The sequence below is a fragment of the Trachymyrmex cornetzi genome, unplaced genomic scaffold (assembly GCF_001594075.2).
Source record: "Trachymyrmex cornetzi isolate Tcor2-1 unplaced genomic scaffold, Tcor1.1 scaffold99, whole genome shotgun sequence".
Lineage (NCBI taxonomy): Eukaryota > Metazoa > Arthropoda > Insecta > Hymenoptera > Formicidae > Trachymyrmex > Trachymyrmex cornetzi.
The window spans coordinates 3,543,862-3,567,178 of record NW_017300343.1 but is presented as its reverse complement, the minus strand read 5'-3'; the positions used below and the strand labels follow the sequence as shown (position 1 = coordinate 3,567,178).

General features: G+C 32.4%; 2 protein-coding genes across 2 annotated transcripts in view; one reads left to right on the top strand and one right to left on the bottom strand.

Annotated features, from left to right (window-relative positions):
* The window catches only part of Tret1 (trehalose transporter 1), a 29,843-nt gene extending 15,235 nt beyond the window's left edge, over nt 1-14,608 (bottom strand). Inside the window, exon 1 of the mRNA XM_018521522.1 lies at nt 13,474-14,608. Within this exon, the coding sequence (XP_018377024.1) occupies nt 13,474-13,545 (72 nt within the window). The 5' untranslated portion in view covers nt 13,546-14,608. The remainder of the gene's footprint in view (nt 1-13,473) is intronic.
* The window catches only part of LOC108770149 (Regulator of cullins 2), a 53,563-nt gene that overhangs the window by 19,863 nt on the left and 10,383 nt on the right, over nt 1-23,317 (top strand). The window lies entirely within an intron of this gene.

Here is a 23,317-nt window from a genome sequence, read left to right as displayed (position 1 = left end):
GTTGCATCGTACAACAATCAGTCGGATATAAAGATTGTCCTAGAAGCGAGCTCTTGTCCAATTCAGCGTGAAGCATGATTATTCTTTGTATGAATGTGTGATATGACGCTTCCCATTATATTGATATAGCTATTGTGTCGAAAAATCGTCTGTTTATCTCGCAGTTATCACGTGTTTCTTACATGCGAGGTAAAGTTCACATATATGCGATATGAACTCTGACGTCTCGAACGAAAACGAAGTGTTTGACGTAGTTGTCGGCTTGCTCTTTAGAATTCACTTCTGTGTGCTCTTGTACACAAAAAAGTTCTAGTACGTTTATTATCAATTCACGAAAAAATATACGCGAATCATATCGCCTGTAATTATGATTAATAGTTTACAATATCGCATTCTTTAGAATATTGTTTAAAAGGTCAATATGATTTCATACACGCGATGAGCGCATAGCATTTCCGATACAAAATTATTGCGATTCCAAAATTTTGTTATTTTTTTAATGAAAAATGTTTTTAGCATTAAAATTTTAATTTGGAAAATAACTTTAAAATTTAAGAAAAACTAAAAAAAAATAATGTAATGAATTATACACGAACTATTAATCACTTTTACACATTTTATAGTGTGTAACAGACGCCAATTACATATTGGAAATTTATCCACATAAGTTGCAGAAGTACACATAAGGAATTTGCTGTGAAATATAATTGCAAACCAATAAAACTTTCATTATCCTTTAGTAAACTGTGAAATCACGTTTGCCTAGCTGGCCCTTCCCTCCACTTAACCAAATCTTAATGAATAAATTATATAATAATATGTTATTTATGCGCTCTCAAAATCTGAAAATTTTTGCGCTCATTTCGTTTAGCTAAAAAAATATTTTTTTGTGGGGGGCTGAGTAGGTTGTCAGTTAGCCCTCTCACATGTTAATAACCACTGATTTGGAAAATACACAGGATTTATACGCTATTTATGCGCTTTCATATTTACATAGTTTCAATTTTTGCGCTGCATCCCTTAAGGCACTTCCCTCTTGGAGCAAACAGTCATATTCATCCCTAAGTCGTTTAAAATTGCAAAATTACGCTTTCTAACTATGCAAAATACATCTTCGATTTATGCGCTACTATTTCCAAGCAAATTCGATTTTTGCGCTGCAACTCTTAAGGGACTTTTTTTTTTTTTAGCTAAACGAAATGAGCGCAAAAATTTTTTTTGCGGGATTTTGAGAACGCATAAACATCACATTATTATAGAATTTATTCATTAAGATTTGATTAAGTGGGGAGGCGGGGGGCAGCTAGGCAGACGTAATCTCATACTAATTTTGAAAATTTACTCGTAATTTATATTATAGTGATATATCAACGTTTCTAATAAAATATGAAATATTTGGTGATATGATTTGGTGGTTAAATATGTGATGATAATATTCTTATAAAGAAACTTTTTGGCCAATTTATTAAATAAAAGATTGATTTAATTATCATGTTTTATTAGTTACAGAAGAATTATAAAAAATTTTGTTGACGAGAGCAGAATATAAAAAAACAACATTCAACTGTCTTTATATATATTTAACAACATTCGATCTGTCTTTCAAAGGCGTAAGTAGTTCACTAAGGGCAGTAATAATATATACGTGACCTTTCTAGATATATATATGTTTCATTGTTCCTTGCATTCGCGCGTAATTTCCGCCACGATATGGTCGATCGATTAAATCAACTAAGGCACGGCCACTCGACTTTGATGTCTGTTGATCAAAGGATGATTTTATCGTAAACCGCTTCTATGTCAAATATTAGCTGAGATTTCTTTACGGAGTAACGATTTCATTAAATAATGAAGACATTTCAATTGATTGATATTTTTTTTTAAGTATTAATTTGCGTTTTGCTTAACAGCGTGGATTATTAGATAAAATGAATTTTCTTTTGCCCGAACTAAAATCAAAATGTCATCACAAAATTATTTAATGTTATAATCAAATATCGAACAATTAAATGTCTGATATATTTAACTAATTTTTTGCTTTTAATTTTTTTTAAATTTAATTATCTATATTCAACAAAATTCTTTTATGCTAAAATGTTCATATGGTTACTCGTTTTATAAATGTATAAATGTCTATACATTTTATTGTAGCGTGTATATTTCTGTATATAGGTACTTAATAATTTTGCGAGATTTTGTATAATATTACCATGTAAAAAAATAAAGTCGCGATTTTACGATTCAAAATCCTTTCTTCTTTTATAAAAAGAAGTCTACAAATAAGAATTATGATTGTTAATATTTACGTATCATTTATTTTATTTCATTTGCTATCACATTTATAAGAAATAAAAATGAAGATTGTAATACGTGTATTCATAACATGAATGTAGATTAATTAAGTATAGATTCTACATTTTGATTATCTTATCTCAATTATTCTTTCTAATAGTTTTTTTTAAAAATAAAACAAATAAAAGATACATGATAAGGGCAATAAATTTAGATCAAACGTAATATGCCAACATTCTTCTAATACGCCAACCGGCAGAAAAGATTAGATATTTGCATTTTGTATAACGTATTTGCTCGTTTGATTTAAAAAAAATGACTCCTGTTTGTCCAATCAGAAAAAAATGTTTCATTCCGACTATGTAACTCTACCATGTAATTTTCGTCATGCAATCAAAAGATAATTCTGACAAATTAGAAGGAACATTTCGTAACGTATGAAATATACTGTTACGTCGCGTCGTAGACATTACATATGTATATACTATAATTGTATACTATATACAGTTTGTATTGAACATCAACTAAATTAAAAACCAATGATTGTTATTCTATAGTTTGATTTTAAGCAGTGACATGCATAATTCAATTTTCTTTTTTGATCGATTATACCGAGTGTTCGATAATATATGTTGCTCCGTTTGTGGAGTCTTAATCAATTTTTCCTTAATTGTTCGCCGAAATTCGTTATATATATAATCTTTGTTTTTTCATTTTTGTGACTATAATAAGATACTTTACAAGAAATTCTTGATTTTTTTTAAACACCTAAAATACGAATATACTTTTATTATAATATTCATTCAAGTTTCACATGTAATTGACAATTAAAGATTTTCAATTAAGTTAATGCGCAGTATAACCAAAAATGATTCCACCAAAACAACAAAATATTGCATATGAAAAATTTATTTTACCGATATTGAACATTAAATGTCATGATATGATATTTGATGCAATTGATGGAAAATCATTTAGGCGATATAAATGTAAAAACGTTTTAAAAGGATATAAAAGATCCCGTCTTTCAAACTTGAAATTTTTTTAGACGTCTTTTGAACGTTTATTGTTTGAACTTCTTTCGTAGATGTTTGAGTCCATAATTTCCGGATGATAACGGCGGAAAATTTTCCGGATAACCTTGAATGCGAATCTTCAACTACATTACGCAAAGCTCTAGCCAATAGCTCTCGGAATGAGATCGCTCTTTCTAAATTAGTCGTACAACCCACACGAAATATTTTTAGTGCTTTCCAATGTGGAGTCTTTCGTCAAATAAATGTTATTTTTGTACCTTATGGATATCTGCCAAAGTGTATTTTGCTCCATGCTATGTGGTAGATGCTTCGTCATTTTGTTTATAGTGTAAGAACGTGTATTTCTCTTTGTTGTGCTACCAATTGTCGGTATAGTGCTTTCGTAACATCATTTCAGAACCAATAACATCAGAATCAATCAGAGTATTATGATAATAAATATACAATATATATATATATATATATATTATGAAGAGTATTATGATAATAATTATTTAGTACAACTATACTTTTGGAAGCAAACATAAATATTATAAAATTATTAAATGATTTATTTTATTGTGAATTTTTTTATCGTAAAATTTTTAAAAGTAATAATGTGCCAATATAGATTACAACTTACCGTTAAATCTAATAATTATGTTAACTGGTCATATTTTATCACTTTTTTGATTGAATGTCGATTTGCTAAAGTTAATATTCATCTTTAATTATAAAATGAGTAGTGTCAAAATTATTTAACAAAAATTTAGAGATTATGAATAACTACGAATGACTAATAAAAATTATACTGAACTTTTAAAATAAAGTTTTATAAAATGGCATTTTGAATGAGGATGAAATACATAGTTGTATATGTTGAAAATAGCAAATTTGTGTTAAATCGATTTAGCATTTATACAAATACTATTTTAAAACTCGTTATAGATATTGTAGATACTATAGATAATATTATAAATATAGATAATAATAAGTTAAGTCAGACAGTAGCGATGATGATGATGATGATTCGTGAAATTTTCAATTTAATTTACGTCGCATAATGTGTCATACGTGTTTTGAACATTTTCTGGAAATTGTAACTTCATTTTAATCCTTTGACACGCACATGACATGCTGCAATACAACCACGTGCCATGTGAATAGAAGCGTGGGAGTGAAAAACGCAACGTGCGATACGAAATCACATTGACGCGATGTTGAAAAGATATGTCAAAAAATTACGCGAATTAAAATTATAACAGAAATAATATTGATTTGTACTTCTATACACGTATGCTTAAGTATATATGTAGATACATATATAAATTATGTTTGCTGTTATTCATGTAATTTTATATACTTGTTTCACAGTGGATTTTAAATTGCATTATTGTTAGTATTTGAGATATACATATTTTAGCTAAGGTAAATCATCAAATGAAAATTATATATTATTGTTTTTTCGAATGATTTAAAATTTAGATTGGAACATTTTACATTAAAAATTTTCATTCAAATTGTGATATTTAGAATTCATATCATGCATTGTATATCTAAAATATTTTTGTTTTTTTTTTTTTTTAGGAAACAAAATATTTAATATCTAAATTTGAGCTAACAGAATAACATTTTATCTCGATACTTGCAATATGAAATGTAGGATCGTTATTGTTTGTTGTAAAATTAAAATTTGTTAATAGGAATTATTATAGAAATAGGAATAAAACTTTCGCAGTCATTTAGAAAATCTGATAAATCCATGATTATCTTAAACCAAGATTGATCAAAAATTAATATTGAGCAATTTTTTTCAGTGAAATTGTATGAAATAATTTATGAAGCTGAACGTATGCAAAAATTTAAACTTAATCAAATATATATTTAAATTTTCTATTATGATAGTTTCAACTCTCAATTTTGAGTGAAGCTCGTGATTCATTTTACGCTTCTCCCAGCGTGACTTAAGTATAAGTAACACTGACAAATAAAAATGTTTTGAGCTGGCATTGTCCTCTTAAAACAGCTCGTTGAGAAAAATAGAAGAATAATGAATGCAATGAATAATAAGAATTAAAGTTTCAACGCATCGCGCGGACGAGATCTTTCAATTTTGTTCATCATGAATTTCTTCGTCATCCCTTACAGTTATATCGAAATTTTAACTTAAAACGTGTTTTAATTGACACTAATAATTAGTTCCAACTAAACTAATGAAATAATATTTAACTAATTGATTGCATAGATGTCACGTTAAACGAGCGTCTTAAGAACTTATTCCATCAAATAATTATATCTAAATATATATCTAATCGAATCTTTCTTTCTCTGTCGTTAAATCTTCTCGTTCGCGCGACGCAAGTATATACGAGTGGTAGCTGTCCTTGCTCTTTTGCAGTGAGCGAAATCATTTCCTTATGAGATCATTTTATGAAATCATTTTTTTATGAGATGAGAAAACTATTTTGGAACATTTTAGAGCCATGATGGACGTACCGGCGGCGTAGACACTTGCGACGGTTGTTGCTGATGCATTTTAGCGCTGCGTCCGTAAGACAATTAACGTGAAGATAAGTCGACTGCATTTCTCACGTCCTGATCGAAATATATTATTTCACGCATGGCAATATGGCGGGGTGAGAAGAATAGTATAGGATGATAGTGACGATAGTGCATTGCGGTATCTTGGCAGTCATTTACTCGCGATTTATGGCGCGTTATCGGGAGACGTGCAAATCCTATTATTATTTTCTATTTGGGAATATTTAAAAATGCCGTAGAGTTACGGCGCACGTGAAATTGTAGTGCAATTCATCCGTGTTAGGAATGTCCCGTAAAGTGACCCAAACATGTCTCTTCAAGCATCAAGGGATGGGAAAAGATGTGACAAATTCTATCTAATAAAAGCAACCATTGATGTCGTATGATGTCTTATACATGCCGAAACATCTGTGATATGACAGATTTAGATGATATTCTTAATTTATAAAATATAATGATATCAAGTCGTTTTACGTGCAATATTTTTTACATCGTGAAATGAAACTCGGGCAAACGTATAGAATGCAGGTTGATGGATTTAACAACATGAAGTTTTGTTTCAGGAATTATTTCTCTCTCTCTCTCCCTCTCTCTCTCTCCCTCTCTCTCTCTCTCTTTTGATGCATATTTTCAAACACATGATTAGTTTGTGACTGCCGTGTTATTATTGACTTTTCTTTACGTATTATTTGTATGTATTTATCTTCATAGATAAGAAACTTTTTATCTCACGAATACATCAAAATATTCAGAGGAGAGACAACAATAAATTATTTATTTGATTCTAAAATCGATATCTGAATTTTTTTGACTGTTAAATGGATTGTCATTATTGTCCGCTATTTCTATTCATTACAGAAGATTAATTATAGTCAATTATAATTTATGCACACAATTATTTTGGCAATCGCACCTATCTTGTCCTGGAGTTATGAATTTTCGTTTATCGAGCAGTATTTCATTACTTATATTGCACGTATTCGTATTCTCTCCTTAATGTTGATACATCTACAGGGTGTTTCAGAAATGCATGTCAATACTTTAGGAAGTAAATCTATACACTAAAATAAGTAAAAAACGTTATATGAACATATGTCCTACATACCTTAGCTTTCAAGTTATGGATGATTAAAGAAAATGTTTAAAGAAATATTCGCCTTGTGCATCAACACACCGCTACTATACATTTTAGCACATCTCGATATTATCTAATGGTTACAAGCAATATTCATCAATAAATCGGACAGAATTTCAAAAGGTCGGTACCTTTCTTCGAATAGTAAAATACTTAGTATTTTTGAATGAGTGCGAGACTCAATGCTAAGGTGTGAAGTACATGACGTGTGTTGGCGAGTTACTGTTCTAAATACTGTTCTAAGGCTGGGTTGTTCCACCTTCCGGTAAACTTCAGCTCACTGTCTTTCTCTCTTACTCCTTTATGTTCTTAATCTTTTACTTGTTTGTTTATCTAATAGGTGCATTACGTCATTTATTTAAAGGTAGTATAACCGACTCTAAAAGCGACAAATGATAATGTACACTTATGCTGAAATGACCGACATGCATTTCATGTACCTATACCCTTGTTCATGCACGTGGAAGCTTCGTCTCATTCCATCTTGAAGTAAGGACATTCCTAACCAATGCCTTCGCAAACCGATAGATAAGACGAGGTGGCTACCACGATCTCCTCTGATCTCAGTTTATTAACTTTTTGTTTTTAGGGCCATTTAACATATATTGTGTACTCAACGCTAAATAATGCGGATGATCTGCGAGAAAGAATACGAGATGGATTTGAAACTATTCGAAGAATAGTAAAATACTTAGTATTTTTGAATGAGTGCGAGACTCAATGCTAAGGTGTGAAGTACATGACGTGTGTTGACGCACGAGGCGAACATTTTGAATATTTTCTTTAATCGTCCATAACTTGTAAACAAAGTATGTAGAGCATTTTGAAGTTTCAGCGTTGTGCGCCTAAAAAAATAATTATCTAAAAAAGTAACGACCATTACTTTTTGAAAAAAGTTACAGTCTCTCGTTATCATTACTCGTGTTATCAATTTTAAAAAGTAACGCGTTACCGTTACTCGAAAAGTAACGATTCGTTACTTTTCTGTTACTTCTTGTTATAATGTTAAAGTAAGTTATTAGACTTTAAAATTACATTAGCTGATAATTAATTTAATACTAAATGTAAAATACCTAAATATTCAAATTTTAAACTCTCTACTAACTAGTTTATACATAGAGCAAGTTTTTCTCTATATTAAACTTACCTACAGTTTTACTATTCTTTATTTTATTTAGATAATATCGTTATTTTTTAATGTACTCATTTTTATAAGAATTTAGATTAAACAGATAATAGATTATGAGATGTGTTCTGTCATTTCACACGATAACTTATTATTTTCTAATTTCAACATTATCATCGTTCAGGGAAGAACAATATATGTTGTTGAATTTTATACATTGATAAGAATCCGAAGCGAGAATCCAAACGTATGGTAACAAAATTGTCGAATAAAAACTCATTTACACACTAATCACCAGTGTTTGACTCGGAAAAGCATCTTCATATCTATAATAGATTATATACTGTTTTTAAACGTTAATGTTTCCTGGTGAAAATAAATCGATGAAATCTTTATCAATAGACCCATTTCAGTATAATTCATAATAAAATGAGTCAATTGATAGAGATTTTAGCGATTTTCAGCAATTTCAACGATTTATTTCCACCAGGGTTACTATTATGTGTATTTCAATATTTATTTTCCGTACCAAAAATTTACAGTATATATGAGTATATATATATGTATATATATATAATGTGAATTATATATTTTCAACATTGGCAGTGCCTATTAGAACACAGTATAAGATATTAAGATTAAAATACTTTTTAAGAAATTAAGAATAAATTATAAAATAAGAAAATAATAGGAAACTAAAGTAACGGCTACATTCATTACCGTTACTATATAAAAATGTAACGACGTTACCATTACCGTTATAAACAGAAAAAAGTAACGAAAACGGTAACGGCATTACAAGTAACGCGTTATTTCCCAACCCTGTGACGTTTTTTTATTTATTTTAGTGTATTGATTTACTTCCTGAAGTATTGACGTGCATTTATGAAATACCCTATATATACTAGCGAAATTAGCGTTGATATAACAGTGTTAGCCCCTTTGTCTGTGGAGCAGCAACCCATCTTACATTCGAGTAAAACGTTCATCGCGCTCGGTTTATGCCGATAAATCGACAAGCAAGAATAGATACAGTTGTACTGAACACGTTATAACGCCGAGTCGGTAATACATTCATCGCATTTTATCGACTGTCTCGATTGTTATTTTGCAATAATATTTAATTAAACAATATCTTATTTGCACGATGCTTTCAGTATTTTGGATTCATATGAATAAAGATTTATTATACATCTCGTACGTAAAATAATTATTGCATTTTTTCTTCATACTTCAATTTAATTTTACTTATTCAAAAAATGCATGTTAATTTAAAATCAAATTCAATTACCAAAAAAAAAGAACAATTTTAAATGTATTTATTTAAATATCTACGGATTAAAATAAAATAAATATAACTGCGACAAATTGTGATTTGAATTTCCATTGAAAAGAATTCGTCAAATTATTATTTGTTTCCGTTTTGAGCTGTGTATTTGGACGATCGAAATCTCAAAGAAAAAAATCTCAATAGATTCTTCAAAACACTATAAAACACATCATACTTCCTGCATTCACTCGATCCTTCAATCTTGACTTGAGTGTATCAAACCTTCGGTTACACTCAGATTGATTAATTCTTTCTTTTTTCTTTGTTCAAACGAACGAATGTCTGTGTGCGATACCTCGTATATATATATTTTATTATCCACAACAGGATATATCTGCAGGTTTTCCGGTCGTCCTTGATATTTCAGATATATTGGCGCGTAGTTGCGGTAGATCGCGAAACGAACTTAAATTTGCCTACATTATCTTAATTCTTGCCTACCTTGAGCCGGAGTATCGGTCATGTAGTATAGGAGCATCGGTATAGTATAGTATACGAAAATTAGATACAACATGTTTGAAAAACGATAACGCTTTATAGCCGGCTCTTGTCTGTTGACATGCACATCGCACCACGTGAAACGTGGGAACGGGATCCGAGCAGTTTCGAGAGTTAATGATAAAGTCGAATTTTTTTTTCATCGTCAAATGATTTATTGATGCTTTCTATCAACATTACAAATGTGTGTAAGATGAAAAAAATGAAAGAAACTCGGAAAGAGTATCGATATTTTCATTATAATATTTTCCTTTTCTTAATTAATTACATTTTCAGTACTTTATAATAAAATATTATTACATTGATCTTTAGACTCAATCAAATAAAATAATAAGATGTGAATAGTAAACAACTTTTAATATTCGCTAATTTGTAAACTTATTTTTAGTTTATGGAAAAATTTACGAATAAGTATGTAAAAGTTCTTGATAACTGTATGACTTATACATGTGTGACTGTATTTCAATAATTTTCAATTAAATAAAACGTAACAAGTTATAATTACATTTTTGTTTGTTATCATCGAATATATATAAATATGAAAAGAATTACATAAAATGGAAAACTTAAAAAATTGTAGTTTTTACAAATATTGCTTGATTTGTTTTTTTTTTCCTCTCGGATGTTTTTATCGATACTTCTTTTCCGATACAAATGTACTATGAATACACATCTTCCAAATAAGTCAGGTATCGATATTTTTCGCTCGATATCCTGATCCTGAGGTAGATAAACACTGAGCCATCCAGAAGGTGATCTATGAACACAACGATAGATTATTCAATCCCAACAGAGAGTTCGAGATCTTTCTGATGAATGATGATTGTTCTGCGGAATATCAATGTTGATGCTAATTGTATTAAAAATGTAAAAAAATTGTAATATGTAAATTTACATATATATGTATACAAAAAAAATTTTTCTAATTTGTTTTATATAATAATACATAAAACAATGAATTCCTTCAAAAAAATAATTACTATAACACTCATTAATATACCATTGTTATTATATAAAATTTTAATTAGATAGTAATTACTTATTAATCATTTTTTCTTTAATCAGGAAATTAGTTTCAAGAAATTATTTCTCAATAGATTCATTGAAATGCAAAGAGATTATTTGATCAAAGATTAAATAACGAAGGTATATCCATTTGAATACATGCAATCACATTAATCAAATTAGATTTTATCTTAATAAAATAGCGAAAAGATTTTTATTCACGCAAAGCCCAGGGCTGATCAATGTATTTGATCAGATTCAATCTAACTTAATTATTTTATTAGGACATTTTTCGAAAATCAGCCGAAATTTAGTTTGGCAGGCCCGCGTTTATCTTTCTTGATAAAATGCGTCGACGCGAAGAATCATATCGCATCTATTTTTAAACCGTCCGATATACAGGATGTCCGAATTCAAATGTGATTGATATGAGATAATGTATTCCCGATTTGACTTTTCAAAAAAGGTCGCTAACAAAAAAAGACAGAAATAACAATTCTTGTCTTCTTCCTTTACTCTCATTCCTAGAAGAGAAGCGAGTTGAAGCAGCGTTTTTCCCACTTTTCTATTATCTCCGATAAAATCAAATGTTTTCACACGATCCGCGATACTTTTAGAAATTTCCTCGTTCATTCGTTCATTCCGTTACGTAACTTCTTGCGGACTACGCGCACCACACCCTGTACCCTGGAAAGGTGCACGATAATCGGCGCAATTTTTTTTTATTCCATCATTCCAACGGGACAGTATCAATAACGCACGTCAACCAATCGCACGTATAACCGATTATTTTGATTATTTTGATTATTTATCTTTACGACTTGACTCGGTTCATTTTTTTTATTTTGTTTTTTTGCGTGGTCTTTCGTGCATAAATGATTTATCTCGCGTCTCGGCCGAAATACGGCGCATATATTACGCTGTTTCTTCGAAGTGAACAATTTACTATGGTCTCGTCCAACCTTATGCGCCGGTTGCGCGCGCACAGCGATCGATATTTTCGCGAGACGTAAGAGTCGAATGTCGATTGTTCGACGAGATCAGGGAAAATAATCGCGAGCTATAAAATAACCGTGGATTCGGGCGAAACCCACAATGAAGTTTCGCGCGAGCTGCGGCTTCGGTTGCCTCCTGTGAAGCCTTTCCCCGAGGGGACCGAAACCGGTATGGTTTCGGCGAGTCTGGGCGAGCCACGAAGATGAATTCGTTCGCGTCGAGTACGGAGCAGTTTCATGCTCCTTCGATACTTACAACGAAAATCGGATGCAACCAAATTACGTATATACACAGAAATCTGTCTGTTCATGCTTTCCTCCGGCATTTTGTAACAAGGTGGAACGACAGTTCGATTGATAACAATTCGATGTGATTTTTTTTTTTTTACAGAAGAGCCCGTGCTGTTTTTAAGATCGTTTTGCATGATACCTAAAATCTCAGCGTTTTTTTTTTATTGCGAAAGCACGTAATGTAACGTAGCGCGATTTCGCGAGCGAGAGGATCATTATAAGCCGTGACTTTCCGAGCTAACATGCGATTCCCGCTCGTTAAATATAGAAGCCACAGTCGGAAATTGCAGGCACGAGATGATAAGAACAACGCAGGGAGAGATCAAGATCGAGAATGTGCGAATCGAAATAAATGCGATAAATTAATCATGATAACAGTTCGATATCGCGACTTTTACGCGTCGAGATACGAGGCGGCAAAATTTTAGACCTTTCTCTTTGCGAAAAATGAAGAAGACGTAAAGAATCACTGTGGGACAAAGATACGAGGGAAAAATTCGCGCTACCTAGTTTCAAAGGCACAATTATATTAACATGTAAAATACTACATCGCAATATTTCGCTCTTTTTTCATAATCCATTCTTACGTTCCTTAAATTGAAAAAAAAAATGTCACTGTTCGTTTCCACTAATGATAGTTTAACTATAATCTCTCGATTCAATTAATTCCTCGTCTTTTTCTAACAATTAGAGGAAGATAAAAAATAACTTTTAATTAAATTTCATTGGTGGAAACGGGACGTAAAGAGGTTGAAAATTTAACCAAAGTTAGACAATAGAAAAGAAAGAGAGAAAGAAAGAGAGAGAGAGAGGTGATGCAAGGAGAGGAAAGAAAGACAGGTCAGGAAAAGAGAGTCGCGGCCGGAAAGTCGAGAAAAAAAACGCACTGTAGAGGCGGCAGACGCTTGCCGCCGGTGCAATGGAAATTTCCACTGGGTTAAGGGTGGGGAAGAGGTAGGCAGGAGGAGACGGAGAACGGGAGAGAGGGAGAGAGAGAGAGAGAGAGAGAGAGAGAGAGAGAGAAAGAGAGAGAGCGAATGAGTGAGTGAGTGAATGAGCGAACGAGGGTGACCGTTGGGTGCACCGGAGAGAAGGATGGCGACGGCGGCGGCCGGCTCGCGGCTCCTGCCGTGGAAACCGGACGCGGCGGAGAGAAACCTAGATGAGAACCCAGGAGAGGCGGCACCGGGAGTCCGCCACCACCGGTGGTTATACCCGGCCGGCGCGGCGGCGTGGAGTCTTACCTTCGTTTTCGCGAAGGGCGGCAGGCATAGGGGCCATGGCTGCATCATCTGTCTCCTTTGGAAGCCGGGCATCCTGTCGTCGCGTAGGTACTGTCGTCAGTAGGGGGGAAGGGGGAAGTATTGACGAGGGCCGACTGTGCGGCTGCTTTTTCACACTCTCTCGCGAATCCGCGGCCTGGGTGTCTCTAAACGAGCAGCTGCTGGATGTCGTCGTTGGGACTCTCCGCCGATGTCGTCGTCGAGACTTGGCCTGGGTATTGGCGCGAGCCTTTAAGTCGGTCGTGGCCGTGGGTTATCGGCCGCTTATCTCGTCAAATAGCAGGAATTACTTCCAGCTGCTCCGGTTGGGCTTGCGTCTTCGGGTCTGCCCCTGACGAGCGACGCCGATGAGATATACGAGTGCGGCCGTCGGCTAGGTCGCGGCGCGGCTCCTCTCTCCCGGCGCGTGCAGTGCGCTTTGATCGGCCGGCGCGGCGGACGCGTACGTGGGCGACTACGTACGCAGGTGCGCGCGTATGTGTATTATACGTGCGTGCGTGCGTGCGTTACTCCGTATATACTCGTTCGCTTGCGCGCGCGCACGTCGCAGCCGATCACACGTGGCTCTGTTATGACAGCGGGCAGAGTGACAGAACGTCGTCGTCGTCGTCAGTTGACAGCAGCTGCGACCGATTGAAACGCGCTTTCTTTCCGCGCGCGCCTTCGATCGATCGCGTTCGATTACCGTATATCCCGTCTACGTGGTTGCGGCACTCCGCGTGCGTGCGTGGGTGGTTGGTTGGTCGGTCGGTCGGTCGATCGGGTGGTTTTGGTTGGATGAATACGTGCGTGCGTTGGTGCGTCGTCGGGCAAGAAAGCCGCGGGTGTGCGAAACGTTGGCGTGGTGTTACGCACCCTCGAGAGAGACGTCAAGACGTGACGCAGGGAACGATCGGAGCCTAAATGAGAACCGTTCTCGCGGGCTCGCTACCTGTCTCCGTGATTCACCACCTCCACCGCACCACTACGCCGGCTCCGTGTCGCGGATATAAGTAACGCCGCGGCTCGCTTCTCTGTTACTCCCCGTCTACGAATTCGTTCGGAAAGCTACCGGGGAAAGGGATCTCACCACGTGAGGAAATTCCTTTTCACAAAATAAAAAAAAAATCGGATTCCTCGTCTCTCGCGACCGCAAAATTCTTCTTTTTTACACGTCGATGGCCTTATGTCGATGACGTGCGGCTCTCCTCGGTGCGTGTTTAAACAACAAGAAGAATTCCTGATGATTTGTCGCTGGAGAACGGGTTCAACAATCTTGATTTATCCTCTCTGTTTGTTTCTTTCTCCCTCTCTCTTTCTCTCTCTCCACTGGTGTGTTTTGATGTCTTCAAAATGTGCCGTTTTGTTGTCGTTTACGTCTCGTGTCGATTTTCTCAATCGTCCGGTCGTTACGCTCCTACGACTCGGTTGACATGGAAAAGTCTGGTGTTACGTGTGTTTTGGGGAACTTTGCTAATCGGTTCGGGAGGTTTGTCTCTTATACACACCGCTGCGAACATAAACCACGCCTCTTTTGCGCGTCCGTAGGGGGAATGCGTTTTCGCGCGGAACGCGGCGTCGCGTCGCGGCGCGGTGCTGCGCGGAGCGGTGCGACGCGAGGCGACGCGCCGCGCGCGATTTTATCAGATCTCTGCGAGGCCTCGGTGTTACCCACGCTCTTCGTTCCGAGTGCTTTGGCGCCGCGCTGTGTTGCATCAGAACTTGATCATCTAAATGTAACCGGTTAGATATTAAATCAGCGCCCGAAAGTTTCTTCCTGTCTTCTTTCTTTTTCTTGCGTCTCTTTTTCTTTAAATCGCGAGGTGTGCTTGTCCACAATCCGAATTTCTGTTGCGTTTCTACAGTGAACAATAGGCAATTTTTCTGGAGAACAATACATTATAAATTATAAAAGCACGCGTTGAATAGATATTAATGCGTTCTCGTAGACTGACTTGTTTCAAGCTGTCGGCATTCAACTTTCAAAGAAAATTCTCACTATGGTTCATATTCTTCATTTTAAATGGTGTTATTTTTGTTTTCTTAAATTTGCATAATCTTCCATGTTTTTATTTTTAGTAACTTCTTTATTGGCTCTTTTCGATTCTGTACTTCATAAACTTGGTAGGTAATCTCTCCATTTACAGTGATTCCGAACTGATACCATAATGGTTTAATTTTTACTAATTATTTATATTGTTATAAAATGCGAAAAGGATTCGAACTGAGTTTTTTAAAATCTTATTAGCATCTCGAAAGGACTAAATTTTTGTAATTAATTATTAAATATCAAATATATGTATCAGGATAATATTAATTTCATGGTATACATACTGTTATACAAAGTTTTTATATCTCTATTACTATCGGAATTGAAAATATTTTTTTTAAATAAATATTATATGAAACGTAGATTGATTTTAAATCATCCACTGATAAATTTTCCATGTTTTAATCCCCGATTTGTCACTATCACTATATGTTTGATTCCAATAATAACTAAATGGAACAAATTTTTTTTTAAATGAGTATTCTTTATCATTTTATAAAAGAACATTTGTATTTGTATTAATTGCATCATGAAATATATTTCATGTTATTACGTTCCAAGTTTTACACATTCGTAGTTCGTACATTTTTTCACAGATATATGTATACAATAATTTTACATATAAAATTTTTTTAATTTTTATTCATTTTATTTTTTGTAAGAAATTAGATCAAAATATCTTTAATTTTTAAACTTCTTTTTCGCGATATTATGAAACATTTTTATGTATGAAAAAGAAGTTTAAAAATTAAAGATATTTTGATCTAATTTCTTACAAAAAATAAAATGAATAAAAATTTTTTTAATTTTATGTGTAAAATTATTGATTGTGTGACATTTAATTAATTACATACCTTCTTATAATACTATAAAAGACAATATTTTATCTATCAATGCAAGACTGTAATAACTTTTTTTTGCTAAAGATTTGAAATTTAGCAAAACAAAAAAGAAATGGGATAAAAAGATTTCCGAGTGTTACTACGTTTAATAATATTTTATAATGATATACACTTATAACATAATAATATACATGCTTGTCAACTATTAACAAGATCTTTTTGCAACGTATATCACTTTATCAGCGCCCGCGTCATTTATGCATTTTCACATGATAATTTGTAGGACAAGTTGCATCGATCTCTCACATTTATTCCATTTGCACCTAATATATTATACATTAATAGATATCGATCTGTTTGAAAGTTGCGCTATTCACGCTATTCATTGTGTATAATATGCATTTCCCAGCGTTTGAAGCGTTCAACTTTAAAATAAATTCAAAATAAATATATTCCTCCACATAATTTCAAACCTTGGTATTTCTTTATTTGTATATTTAATCCCTAATACTAGATTATTAAAAGAACAGGTACCATACTCTTAATATTTTTTGTTCTTCTAGTTGAAAACAACTTTTGAAATACATAAAGACTTTACGGCAAGAAAATAATGATAATGTAATCTGCAGCCAACAAATTAAATAACTCATTTTTCTAATTTCTTTAAACGATAATAAATGAAAAAGACAAACTTTTTAAACATGTGTAATTAATCGTAATGTGCTTCAGTCTAAAATATAGACTGATATAAAAGGTATAGATAGTACATAAGTCAGTTATTCACAAGTCCTCAAATTGAAGGATTGTATCATTAAAACACATGGTGAACCGATGAGACATGGATCGAGTGACATTTGTATCCATTGCTCATCGAGATAGGTTCAAACAGCGCAGTCTCACCCGTCCATGGAAGGTTCGAGAGACGTTCGACCTCGTTCCACCATATATGTTAGTAGCCAGTCCTGTCTCCGTACACGCCTGTCAGCACGTACGCTTCACATCCCTGCTGTGGAAGTCTCGTATCGTCTCTTCCTCTTACCTCTCTGACCGCAGATCCTTTTACACGCTCGCGTATACAACAGCAGTACGCATTCAGCGAATAATACCGAAGGATAGACGATTCCTTTAACGTTCGTCTAGCATATTTTTAATTTGATACTGCTTTTGTTGGATCCATATCAGCTTCCTATATCTAGTCTCTTATCAGTCGTACGTATATCTATTACGCGTGCTAATATTTAAATTTATTAGTCATTTGGTTTATCAAAAGATACTGATAAGAAAAGCTTGGAAGTTATAGTATCTTGTAATCACCTTTTTTATCTAAGTATTTTCTAGCGAGTACTTAAAATAGCCATAGACATTGAACTATTGCGGTACGTGTCTTCAGCATGATGTGTCGCTTAATTCTTAGCAATCCAGTTAGAGAGTCTACGGCTGTTATTCTCAGCGTTTAGTCGTTAGCAAGCTAAGCAATTCTTAACTGTAAGTGAAAAAGCTATTAATAAGAAAAACAACTTTGAAATCTTATTGATAAATTTCGGCAATAAGAGCTTTTATATTTTATATACATATATGTATATCAATAAACTAATATAATATAAATAAAAATAAAAAAAAATTATAAATTTTATATACATATATATACATTTTTTTTATGTATTATATTCAAATATATATATTTTTTTCTCTTATTCATGTTATTATAAGAATGAGAGAGAGAGAGAGATCAATGTTTTTTTAAATTAAAATTATAGATCAAACATGCTACATATCTTCGTAAAATATAAACTTTACATCATAAATTATCATACTAATATAATAATACAGGTATTCTCTTTTTTTCCTGAAATTTTTATGTATTAAATTTTTCCTGATAGTGATACGAACTTTCGCGTGAATTTTATTGACGATTGTAGAAAAGAATATGTCAATGTTTGACATATTCTTTTCTACAATCGTCAATAAAACTCCTACATAGATTATATATGATTTTAATATAATAATTATACATATGATTTTTATTTACGCTATGATTTATGTATAATATAATATTATATACGCTATATAAAATATATAGCATAATTCATGAATATTTGTGTAAATATTATTTTTAATGATATTTTTGTTACATTTTTATTAAAAAATAAGTTTTTTAAGACAGTTTTCTTCTTTCCAATATTCTTGTACTAGCTGTCAAATTAAAATTTTGATAAAGTGAATTCTTCGAAATTAAATTAAAAATATATTTTGGTTATGATATATTTGCGCTTCTAAAGTATAACCTAAATGAGTGACTAATTACAAGTGTCATTCATAGCAAAAAAAAAGTGTGCACAATCTGTAATTTTTTATTCAAGTAAAAAGTAAGTGTAGTTCTCGGCCATTGTATTAAGACATTTGCTAACATTTATAACTTGATTTTTTTAATTTGTTGTTCAATCATTTAGTCCAAGATTTTTGCTTCAACTTTTTGGGAACTTATAATTTATCGACAAACGCACAGATATATTTACGAATCTCTTATGCTGTTCCTTGATGCACTGTTATCTTTCGTATTTATCACAATTTCAATAATCTTCCTTCCTTCTGATTCCATGAATGATACGATTTATCATCATGAAAGTAATCGATTGGTTTTATCGGCAATAATGCACGTTACTTCCTGTCTGTTAAGAATATATAATAGTCATTATCCATGTCTCTTATTTCCGTTTCTATCAATATAGATTAACTTTAATTAATTTACTCTTTATCCTTTTCTTAGAACTATAGAAAAAGTTACTAACGACTGAAGAATTAAACCAAGATTGTTATATTTAACAGGAAATAGCGTGCATTACTGCCAATAAAAGATCAATCGATTACTTTCCGTATCATTCGCGGAATCACAAAGTGGAAGGAAGATTATTGAAATTGCAATCAATACGAAAAATAGCGGTGCACCAAGGAACATCACAAGATACTAGCAGCATTTGAGACAAGTTTATGGCTTGCATGAATTCTGATCGATGATGCTTGAAAAAAGAAAGTAATTATTGGGCCGACCGATAATTCACGTATCGCATATTGTCTATGCAAACTAGCTACAATGTAACTGTTGTTTGCAGTTTCGCGACTTGCATATCAGTTTTATCATTAAATAAATAGAAGCTATTTATATCGATGAAAAGGTTATTTTATTGATTATAATTATTACTATAATATGGTATATTAAGGAATTTGCAATTTGGATTGTCACCTGACTTGTCAAGATATCAAATATTAAAATTAAATAGCGAAAATTGAAGTTCTTACACAGAGAACAACCAACTTGAGTTTGTCGAAGAATATAAGTTTTTTGCTATATATTATGCACACAGTATTCTATATATTTACATATTCTATTATTTAGAATGATTTTATTAGGATTTGTATCGAATACGTTGATGTATCACTGCAAAGAATGATGCGTTCTTTCTAGTGACGTTTTATATTAATAAGGACGAGGGCTTTCAACTGTGAGAGCGTCGATCAAAGGTCTTCAAACGATTGCACCCACCCCACTTTTGGAACGATTCCACTCAAAGAATACATCTCACTTTAATTAATTTCATTTGCGATTCGTATATCACACTGCAACACGTCACGTTTTAAATGCCATGAGTTTGTTGAACGCGTGTTTCGATGAAACAATTATATCCTATTAAATGCACTTATTTCACAACTTTCTACGATGTCATGTATTAATATCGTAAATTTGTGTAAAAAAAATTAAAAGAAATGTAGCAAGAAAATTAGCTGTCATTTAAGAAAAAAAAAACGGAACATCAGAATAATTGTTAATTGCATTGAAACATTAAAGATAATAACTATGATTGAAAAGCATAAAAGAAACAACAAAAAATATTAAAAATTTATGAAGAATTCTATTGTATACAACATGATGTACGTGAATATTATTACATATTGATGGATTGCATATTACAATGGAACTTATTTAGTACACAAAGTTCTGGTTCAGATTTTGGTTTTAGGAAAGGATGATTTGATGATTCCAACTCGTAATAATAGTTGCACGCATAGAACAGAAACACATTGAAACATTTTATAAGCGATAAATTGGTTTATTGCTAGATAATAAAAAGAGTATCATTGACAACGCTTAGTTTTAGATATATTTTTTGTGACACTCAAGTCATAAGAGATCAAATATCTATAATAAAATTATATTTCTACAATAGAAGCACAAGAAATAATTTAGATGTTTTCGCAAAAAATATTCATATGAAAATATTAATGCAAAAATGCGACTGCACACACACACATGAAAACGCTGAATATATAAAAAGTTTTGTAATTGTTATTTTTGGAAGATTCATTTGTAAAAAAAATTACTTATTTTAAAAAAAGTAGCGTTTGAAAACTTAAGTATAGATAAGATGTCACATATAAATTTGATATATCGAAAATATTTGTCAAAATATTTTATACGAAAATCTTACCATTTTCTTGAAATAATCAGGTCTGGAAAATTAAATCCTAAGATCTGTTGTTGCTACGCTATGGAATTGAAAATTTCGAAATCGTATCGCAAAAACTTTCTTCGTATACATTAGCGAGAAACGAACAAACGCGGTCTATCTCTTTATTGTTACTATTGCGTACTGTACAAAGCACACTATGCAAAGCACACTTCTAAAGTAACCACGACGTATCCCGATAAGGTATTCATATTCATGCGTTTTACATTTCACACTTTTAAACGCATTTACGTCAGCTCGATTTGCGCGTTGATGATCCTAATTTGTAATGCTTTGGTAAGTAATTATTTAGGCAAGTATTATAGCGTACATATGAGATACATCAAAAGTTATTCACTTTTTTTTATAAATTCTTACGTAGAAATCGTTTGATTTGAATAAAATTTTATTGGTTTGTAAAACAAACAAATGCAATTTTAATATATCTTTTCGTTTCAGGTTAACATTTAGATTAAAAAAATTGACGTCTATTATAATACTACAATATTAAATGTTTATGATACTATTGATTACAATACAAATTTAGATATTTTCAATTAAAATTTTGATATTTATACATCTACAATTATACATATTGTCTTTATACCTTATCATAATAACATTAAATTTTTTAAACAATATATTTTGATGACTTATCAAGAAATCTCCGAAAAAACATTTCTATCGTATATAATTCTTTGTTCCTTTAGACACAATGGAATATTCTCCTCTTTATCTATTTAAAGTAGTTGATGCGAAAATACGTTAGTAATCTTTTCTAACAACTTCAAACGATGAGTTCTATCGGTAAGTTTCCTATATTGTTCCCGTGAGGACGAAGGTCAGAAATAAGCGCGCTCAACCAGAAAATGCGTAGATCATTTTAAGCTGACATTAGCAAAGAGTCAGTATTCCCTTTAATTAATGCAATTATATATACGATATCACTTAAAAGAGATCTGAAGAAATTGATTGACTTAAAGTAGTACTACTCTTAAATGCTTACTCTGTTTACAATAACTTACAAAAGATCCTATTACTATTTCATTTATATTCGAAAACAAAATTTGCATATGTGAAATTTAAGAAGGCCGTATTCTCATCACGTATTTATATGTTGAGAGCGGGACTTGTTTCGAGTTATTTGTTTAATACGAATTTACAGCTAAAAGACAAAAATGCCAGCTAAAATTGCGAAAAGTTATTGTCGTAATAAAATAAATATGTCAGATTAAAATATATACAAATAGACAAAGAGTCGAAATTATATATTTTTATGACGAAACTTAATTGTGAATCAACTTTTGTTAATCTGAAAAAGTTCACCGTTATACAAAATATTACGTATTTTGATCATTGTAAAATTAAATATACCTACTTTTCAATATACAGAATGTAATGAAGTTTACATAATCTAACTGAACATGGATGGTTTCTCGTGTAAGAATAGCTCAAGTGCAAAAAAAACAAAGCATTTCGTTTCTGAATATATAATAAATTTCCACTCTCAGTAGCTCAGAACGTTATACAACAAGTTAAACAAGATGTACATTGAAAAAGAAATACTCTTCACAAATGTACGTGGGTACACGCGTTTACCGTCATAAGCTGCAAGGTGTTAGTATCTCGTCTGCATATGTTGACCAAAGTTATTGAAAGATGCAAAACACTTTATTGAATATGCGCGGTCTGCGCTATTCTGAGTTAATTGAATATCAATTCGCTGTATCGTAAATTATTTTTTGTTCCGATTATTTGTTGGTGCAATAGCAAACCTGTCTATGATAACTATTGTCATACGAGTTTTAATTCATTTATCAGATGTCACATATAAAGCAAAACGCAGTTAGAAAAAAATAATTATCTTATTCTAATAATATTCATTCTCCTATTGTAAGACGAAATCTTAGAGTCCACGATGATGCACAAATCGTTATGTGAAAAACAATTTTATATTTACACTTTTTTAATGAAATAATACTTATAGCATTATTATTGCTAAATGTGGCTGATTTCACAAAATGCCATCATACTTGTCACGCATTTTTTTTTTTCAGTTATATTTTTTAGGCAGTTTCTTGCCTAACGAATTGTCGAATGGAATTGCATCTATTTTAGAAAATTCTTAATTCTTTAATAATAAATATCTCGATATTGAATATAATATTTCAATGTATATTTCAATGTATATATGAAGTCGAGAAATTGAAATTTTTCCATATGAAGCCTGCTTTTTGATATTCGATCTTTAAAGTGCAATCGAGCGGCGTGCTAATTCCATATAATCGGATAATAATTTGCATTTGCATCGCGTCTGTCGCGTGTAGTTTTCACGTTATCCAATGTTTACGTATTTCGAAGTGTGACGTTGACTCGCATATGTCTCTCTTTCTCTCATCTTTATCTGCGAAGCTCGAGCTAAGTCGATGTCA